At 46.3% G+C, this 8,586-nt stretch overlaps 1 protein-coding gene across 1 annotated transcript in view; it reads left to right on the forward strand.

Annotated features, from left to right (window-relative positions):
* Window positions 1-4,702, forward strand: part of DDO (D-aspartate oxidase) — a 27,289-nt gene extending 22,587 nt beyond the window's left edge. Inside the window, exon 4 of the mRNA XM_008069028.1 lies at window positions 4,135-4,702. Within this exon, the coding sequence (XP_008067219.1) occupies window positions 4,135-4,702 (568 nt within the window). The remainder of the gene's footprint in view (window positions 1-4,134) is intronic.
* The last annotated feature ends 3,884 nt before the right edge of the window (window positions 4,703-8,586 follow it).

An 8,586-nucleotide genomic window follows, 5' to 3' on the forward strand; every position in this document is an offset into this window, starting at 1 on the left:
GACCTTCTGGGCTCAGGAGATCCTTCCGCCTCAGCCTTCCAAGTAGCTGGAACTACAGGCGTGCGCCACCATGATCGGCTTATTATTATTATTATTTTGATTTGTTATAGAGACAAGGTCTCACCAAGCTGCCCAGGCTGGTCTCGAACCCCTGAGCTCAGGCAATCCTCTCCCCTTGGCCTCCCAAAGTGCTGGGATTACAGCCATGAGCCACCGTGCCCAGCTGAAATGTCATTCTTAATTAAACATTAATGACATTTGGAAGTGGAGGGCAGGGATACTCATGGATGTTGCACTGGGTCTTTTATTCACAGTAGCATAACAAACCCTAAACCCTTTACTTTTCTTATAAAAAAAACTTTATGGGGCAGCTGTGATGTGTTAAGCACGATGTCAGACTTTTTCCAGATGTTATCTCATTTCATTTTCACAATGAGCCTATAAAGTTGGTATTATTATCCCCATGTTCAAGATGAAGGACTAAACTTAGAGATGTTGAACAACTTGACTAAGGTCACATGAATGATAATGGGTAGAGCCCTCCTGAACCCTTGAGAGAACTGCAAACACTGCAATGGTCAGTGTCACCACAAAATTCCAATGTACTCTTCTTTCTATACCAGAGTTAGAAAAAAAAATTTATAGAATGATTTAAACTTTAAAAACACTCACCTATTATTATATATTTTAAAAACGTAACTTAAGCCTTCAAATTGCTGATTCCATGGAGAGAGCTAAGCACTTGTGACCATAACAGTTGCTACATTAAACGCTTTTATCTATGAACTGTTTTACTTGGAAAACAAACAGAACAGTAGCACCAGCTTCATTCTCTCGCTTTTAACCACTTTTGGTTACACCAAAAAGGAAACTATTGGCTTTCTTGGATCTCTTGGTGCTCAGAGGTGACTGCCTGCCAGATTCCTTACTTTGGTTTCATTGTCTCAGGTAAACAATATCCTGTCTTGTGTGGGTTTTCAGAATGACAGGCAAGGATGCATGGAGTGCCAGTGCCGGTGCCTAGAACGTGGGTTCTGTTGTTTGGAGCATTGATGTTGCGCTGTAGCTTGTGATGAGCCAGAAGTGCATGGCAGGCTCGTGTAACCTCAGGGCGAGAAGTAGCCTTTGAGCTCTTCTCACCTAGCACCGTGTATGGCACAGGACAGGCTCTCAGCGACTATTTGTTGATTAATCAATGAATTGAATCCAGAGGTGTCAAACTGTTCTTCAAACTGCTCAGTGGAGATGCTTCGGAGGTTTCTGCAGAGGGAGAGAGTGTGGAGAGACTGGGGAGACGGAGCCCTGCCCAGCAGCTCAGGCTTCGGTCCCATGTGGAGAAGTTGGAAAGTCACCCAGACAGCTCCCAGGAGGTGCTTGGTGGAGGAGGAAACAGCTCTTGGGGTCAGAATCTGCGATGCTGCTGAGTGGCAAACTTCGTCTCTTCCACTCTCATCAACTTGAGGTGTTTGCTAGACAGGAGACTCGGTGTCAGAAGGCCAGTTTGCGGCTGATCTTAGTACAAGTTTCAGAACTAAACTTTCCAGCCAGAAAGTGGAGTGGAAAGTCAGAATCACTTCAAAGAATCCCTCCTTGTTAAGTTAAATCAGTTGTCACGCTACACCACCTCTTATCTGTGCTCCAGAAGTTTCTGTCTTTTCTTATTGTTTTCCTTCACATTAAACCTGTTTCTCTGGCCTTGAGGGCAGATGGTGCTCAGAACTGCTGTGATAAGCACTTCCACTCTCCCAAGAGCAGGGAGGGCACTAGCATGCCACCTCTACTTCCAATGTCAGCTCTTCCCAGTTTCTCCCTGATACAGGCTTGGGTCACAACAGAGAGAGGAGGCCAGTGTGGTGCCATCCTGTGTTTGTCAGGGTTCTCCCGAGAAACAGAGCCAACAGGATAGGTAAGATCTGCATGGTGAGTTGGCAGGCAAGCTGGAAACTGAGGCAAGCCAAGGCAAGCAAGCTCCAGTTCAAAAGCAGAAAAAAGCTAGCACCCCAGTTGGAAGGCCATCCAGTGGAAGGAATTTTCTCTGACTTGGGGGCAGGTCATCCTTTTTGTCTATTCAGGCTTTCAACTGATTGGATGAGGCCTACCCACATTAGGGAGGGCAATCTGTACTTCATCCACTGATTTAAATGTTGATCTCATCCAAAAACACCATCATAGAAACACCCAGAACAATGTTTGGCTAAATATCTGGGCACCTCATAGCCCTGTCAAATTGATACATACAATTAACCATCACAGGCCCAAGCCAGGATTTCATAGTGTCTTTAGTATTGGCTCATACTTAAAGTCTGGGTATTGAGTTGGGTTATAGGGATAGTAAGAAGCATAAGGCAGGGCTCGGTGGCTCAGCCTGTAATCCCAGCACTTTGGGAGGCCAAGGCGAGTGAATTGCTTGAGCCCGCAGGTTCGAGACCAGCTCGGGCAACTTGGGAAGACCTCGTTTCTACAATAAATCAAAAATTAGCTGGGGATGGTAGTGTGCACCTATAGTTCTGCTACTTGGAAGACTGAGGCAGAAGGATTGCCGGAGCCCAGCAGGTCGAGGCTGCAGTGGCCGGGAGCATGCCACTGCACTCCAGCCTGGGTGATGGAGTGAGACTCCAACTCAAAAAAAAAAAAAAAAAGGCATAAGATGGACACTCTTTCCTTGAGGAATTTATGATTGGTGATACCAATCCCCTAAAGTGTATTGTGCTGAACAGCTTCCAAGTAGGGGTCATTTTATTGGAACCTCACAGTCACCCGCTGAGATGGGCAAAGGAGGTGTCATCCCTGTGATCATCCCGGTGCTGTAGATGAGGAAACTGAGAATCAGAGAAGTGAGGTGAGTTGGCCAAGAGCTCAAGGCTCATGTGAGGCAGAACTGGGACCCACAGCCAGGCTTTCTGGGTCTCCATCACCACATTTAGAACTTCATTCCGCCAGGGACGTTACACTTCAGCCTGCCAGTACCTTTGTGGGCCCTTCGGGGGGAGTTCATCATGGTCCACACCCTTCTGGTTCATCCTAGCAGTGCCTTGCATCTGGTCATCCAGCATGTGTCTGTTGAACAGAGCTGCTGATAAGTCTCTTTCTCCTTGCGAATCTCCTACATTCTACAAAATGACCTAGGAATGGGATGGCAGAACCTATCATTCCATGGGTACAGAGTTTCCATTTGTAAGATTTTTTTGTAAGATTAAAAAAAAAAAAATCCTGGCACTGGATGGTGGTGATGGTTGCATAACAATGTGATGTGCTTAATGCCATTGAACTGCACACCCAGAAATGGTTGAAATGATACATTTTGTGTTATGTGTATTTTGCCACAATTTTTAAAAAGATTAGAGTCTGAACAAGCCATTTCAGGCAGTGAATTTATTTGTAATGAAATATTACTGATATATCAGTAATAAAATAGTAAAATCAAATAATACGCCAGGTGTGGTGACTCACACCTATAATCCCAGCACTTTGGGAGGCTGAGGTGAAAGGATTGCCTGAATCCAGGGGTTCAAGACCAGCCCGGGCAACTTGGCGAGACCTTGTTTCTACATGACTCAAAAAATTAGCCAAGTATGGTGGCACATGCCTGTAGATCCAACTACTTAGAAGGCTGAGATGGAAGGATCACCTGAGCCCAGCAGATTGAGGCTGTGGTGGCCGTGAGCATGCCACTGCACTCCAGCCTGGGCGACAGTGAGACTTTGACTCAAAAAAAAAAAAATAATGATAATAAATAAATAATAAATAAAATAAAATGTTTCACAAATACAATAAAATGGTATAAATGGTATAAATAAGAACTTCTTGGAGGTTTAAAATGCCAGATCAACTTGGTATTTATTTAGCTTCTAGAATGAGATAGAAATCCTACAAAACATAAAAAGGGCAAGGCATGTGATGTTCTTTGCTTTGGATTTTCAGAATAGGTTTTCCTGTAGGTTCAGCTTTTGACCTCTCTAGCCTCCAAGGATGTGAGACCCTTGATGACTAGAGTTTGACCGTGTCGGCCCCGGAAGGTCTGCAGTGTCCATTCGTCAACCGGTGGCCTTACCCTCATTCCTGCGTTCCTCTTCACTTCCTGGTGGTCACTGGGCAGAGGCCTTCGAGACTCACCTCCCCATCTCTCTTCTCCAGGGTAAAAGCCAGTGGAGGCCAACTGCTTGCCCGGCGGGTGGAAGACCTGTGGGATCTTCAGCCCTCCTTCGACATTGTGGTCAACTGTTCGGGCCTTGGAAGCAGGCAACTCGCAGGAGACATGGAGGTCTTCCCCATCAGGGGCCAAGTGCTTCAAGTCCAGGTTCCCTGGGTGAAGCATTTTATCCGAGATGGGAGTGGCTTGACGTATGTTTATCCTGGTGCCTTCCACGTGACTCTGGGTGGAACCAGGCAACAAGGAGACTGGAACCTGTCCCCAGATGCAGAAGTCAGCAGAGACATTCTTTCCCGATGCTGTGCCCTGGAGCCCTCTCTCCGTGGAGCCCACAGCGTCCAGGAGAAGGTGGGCTTGAGGCCAACCAGGTCAGGTGTGAGGCTGCAGAGGGAGTTCCTTGACCGGAATGGCCGGAGGCTGCCTGTGGTCCACAACTATGGCCATGGGGCTGGGGGTGTCTCAGTGCACTGGGGCACTGCCCTGGAGGCTGCCAGGCTGGTAGGCGAGTGTGTCCGTGCCCTCAGGGCCCCTGCTCCCAAATCAAAGCTATAGATGACATGAAATGGCAGCCAATGTCCCCAGAGACTGTTGGTCAAAGCACAGAACAGTTTCGGAGAATATTTCCATGGCATGAGAATTTAAGTAGACATGTCTTTGTCAAAAACTAGAAATGATACAACATGTAAACTAGGCACAGTGGCACGTGCCTATAGTCCCAGCTACTTGGGAAGTTGAGATGGGAGGATTGCTTGAGTCCAGGAGTTCGAGTCCAACCTGGGCAACATAGTGAGAACCTGTCTCTAAAAACAACAATAACAACAACAAAATAGTGCTACATGAAGACTTAGGAAGTCTAGAATTAATGACACAGTGCACAACACTCTATTTTTTTGATTGTTGCTAAAATACTTGTTAGATAAGATTTCTTTCAGATTTAATGTCCAAATGACCTATGCAAATTTATATGAAGCTATAGGGATTTTGACATCTTTTGTTTCATAAATCCACAGAAGGAGATAATGTACGGAAAACACTTAAATCCCTGTCAATTGCGAGGTGCTCACAAGACTCTTGGGTTATAGCACAAGAGCATCATAATCCATCTAAGTAAAATTCCATGGCGATCCCACAGTGCAGACTTATGACATTTAATTGAGGACAGAGCATGATTACTGCTGGTGCTGGTGCTAGCCTTTCCCTCCCCTCAATGGGAATGATGGTAGAACACAGAGAAGTTGCCCATGGACACGGCATCCGTTTAATAGCTGTCTGGGGTCAGGCACCCAAAGGCTATACAGTCCATTACCACAAATGACTGAGCTCCGGCTTGTTGTGTGGTCAAGTTTGCCTAAGCATTTCTGAAGACTGACCAGCATATGAAGCCAGAGGGCTCATTTGCTAATTAAGGTGGAACTGTCCTTCTAAAGGAAACATAGCCAAAGAGAACCTTGCAGTTTGCAGAAAAGCATTAGGGGGGAGGGCAATGTGTCTCGCAATAAAATGAGTTTGCAAACTGCTGCGCTAAATACATGGAGCCTGGCTTTTTGACTCAGGCCTACTCAGAGCCTTTGATATTTCCATGTGTGTTGTGCTTGGGTGAATGGAAAAGGAGGTGCTATTATTGACTGAGATTAAAAGGCTTGAGGAGAAATGGATTTAATATTCATTTTGTTTGGGGGTGATGACTTCTGTTCAATGATAATAAGTTCTATTTTGGACATCCTGGGTGGGATATAGGGTTGGCAGTGAACACGTGGGCAAGGGAAAGCTCCCAGCACCACTCGAGATTTACTGTGTTGCTCACTGAGCGTTTGCATATGATTTTCTTTTCTTTCTTTTTTTTTTTTTTTTTTTGAGTTGGAGTCTCACTCTGTCGTCCAGACTGGAGTGCAGTAGTCGCTCCCGGTCACCGCAGCCTCGACCCACTGGGCTCCGGCGATCCTTCCGCCTCAGCCTTCCGAGTAGCTGGAGCTACAGGCGCGCACTACCACGCCCGGCTGATTTTTGATTTATTGTAGAGATGAGGTCTCGCCAAATTGCCCAGGCAAGTCTCGAACCCGTGGGCTCAGGCAATCCACTCACCTCAGCCTCCCAAGGTGCGGCATTACAGGCTGAGCCACCGAGCCCGGCAACTATTTTATTTTTTTGTATGGAAGGCCACCCAAAGCGCAGGATTACAGGCTGAGTCACCGAGCCCGGCTGCATATGATTTTGTTTGAAGAGAACAGTCTGCTGCTAGAGAGAGTGAGAGAAACATTCCAGCATATTATCTAATCTTTCTCGCCTCTGCGATATTAAAATTCTCAAATTAAATCAAGTGTAGGGGTTTTCTATATATTTCCACCAGGGGGCGGTGTTGTACCAAATTGGGATAACTTAGTGCTTCTAAAAATTTAGACGTAATGAGAAATAAAAAATGGATACCAGGTATGTGTGTGTGTGTGTGTGACTTTTTTGAGGCTTTGGAGTTTACATGTCTAAAATACAATTCTTCTGAATTATGTCTAAAGTATTTGATTAATGTACAAGTTTAGATAGACCAGAAATACACATGTGCTTCAAATATAATCTGTGAGAAATAACATGTTATGATACAATGACATTTTAAAAGGAGGAAATTCATTTTTAACAGTTAAAAATAAAAATGTGGCTCAAGTCTGTAATCCCAGCATTTTAGAAGACTGAGGCAAGAAGATTGCCTAAGCTCAGGGATTCGAGACCAGTCTGGGCAACTTGGCAAGACCTCGTCTCTACAATCAAAAAATTAGCTGAACATGGTAGCACGTGCTTGTAGTTCCAGCTACTTGGAAGGCTGAGGCAGAAGGATCGCCTGAGTCCAGCAGGTTGATGCTGGGGTGGTCGTGAGCGTGCCACTGCACTCCGGCCTGGGCAGCAGAATGAAACTCCAATTAAAAAAAAATAAAATAGTTGCCGGGCTCGGTGGCTCAGCCTGTAATCCCGCACCTTGGGAGACTGAGGTGAGTGGATTGCCTGAGCCCGCGGGTTCGAGACCTGCCTGGGCAACTTGGCGAGACCTCATCTCTACAATAAATCAAAAAATTGGCTGGGTGTGGTGGCGCGCACCTGTAGTTCCAGCTACTTAGAAGGCTGAGGCGGAAGGATCGCCAGAGCCCAGCAGGTCGAGGCTGCGGTGGCCAGGAGCGGCCACTGCACTCCAGTCTGGCGACAGAGTGAGACTCCAACTCAAAAAAAATAAAAATAAAAATAAAAAAATGAAAACGAAGAATACTGCTCAAAACAGGTAGTAGTTTAATCCTTTTGCAGCAGTTTTAAGTGTATCTTTGGTTCCTCATGCCCATGGTTTAAATCCGACAGCATTTTAATGTATAGGTTGGCTTGCATGCTATGACCCTTGCCTATTTGCTTCTCTGGTTTAGCTTCACTCTGCATTGTAATTCTCATTATTTTTTAAGAGACAGGATCTTGCTCTATCACCCAGGCTGGAGTGTAGTGGCAAGAGCATAGCTCACTAGACCCTTGAACTCCTGGACTCGGGCAATCCTCCTGCCTCAGCCTCTCAAGGAGTAGCTGGGACTACAGGCATGCACCACCATGCCTGGTTAATTAAAAAAAAAATTTTTTTTTATTGTAGAAATGTGGTCTCGCTATGTTGCCCAGGCTGGTCATGAACTTTTGGCCTCAAGTGATTCTCTAGCCTCAGCTTTCCAAGGCTTTGGGATTACCGGCGTGAGTCACTATACCTGGCCTGCATTTTCTATTTCTTAGGCTCAACACTATAGGACCACAAGATTGGAGGCTTCCTGAGAATGTGGTCATGGCTACATGCCCTGATTTCATTTTCACTAGTTGATAAATAGTTTATCCCGGTGTCTCTCACAAGTTTTCATTTTGGTCAGTAGCTGCCAATCGGGGCTGCACCTTAGGATCACCTGGGAAATTCTGAAACAACTCTGGTGCCCTGCTCTGCTTTATGAAATTAGGACTTTGGAGGTAGGGCGGAGCTCTGGCCTCAGTATTTGCTCAAAGCTCTTCACAAAGTTCCAACCAATGCCAGGGCTGAGAACCACCCAGCACAGTGTCCCTCCCCTCTCCACAGGGCACTGCCGCTGGCGTAGCTGCTCCCCTTCCCTTCCTCCTTGTCATCTTGGTGCCTTGAGCCAAGAGGATGTGCTCACTTCAGCAGGTATGTCCTCAGGCACTTCAGGCAAGGTGGCTGATAGGAATTAGCCTCTCCCATAGGTGCTCTTTAGAAATGCTGGGAATTGCCTGGCTCGGTGGCTCAGTTTGTAATCCCGCGCCTTTGGGAGGCTGAGGTGAGTGGATTGCCTGAGCCTGCGGTTCGAGACCCACCTAGGCAGCGAGACCTCATCTCTACAATAAATCAAAAACTCAGTCGGGCATGGTAGTGCATGCCTGTAATTCCGGCTACTTGGAAGGCTGAGGAGGAAGGATCG

Source organism: Carlito syrichta, unplaced genomic scaffold (genome assembly GCF_000164805.1).
Source record: "Carlito syrichta isolate Samal-C Ts95f unplaced genomic scaffold, Tarsius_syrichta-2.0.1 Scaffold311768, whole genome shotgun sequence".
Taxonomy (NCBI): domain Eukaryota; kingdom Metazoa; phylum Chordata; class Mammalia; order Primates; family Tarsiidae; genus Carlito; species Carlito syrichta.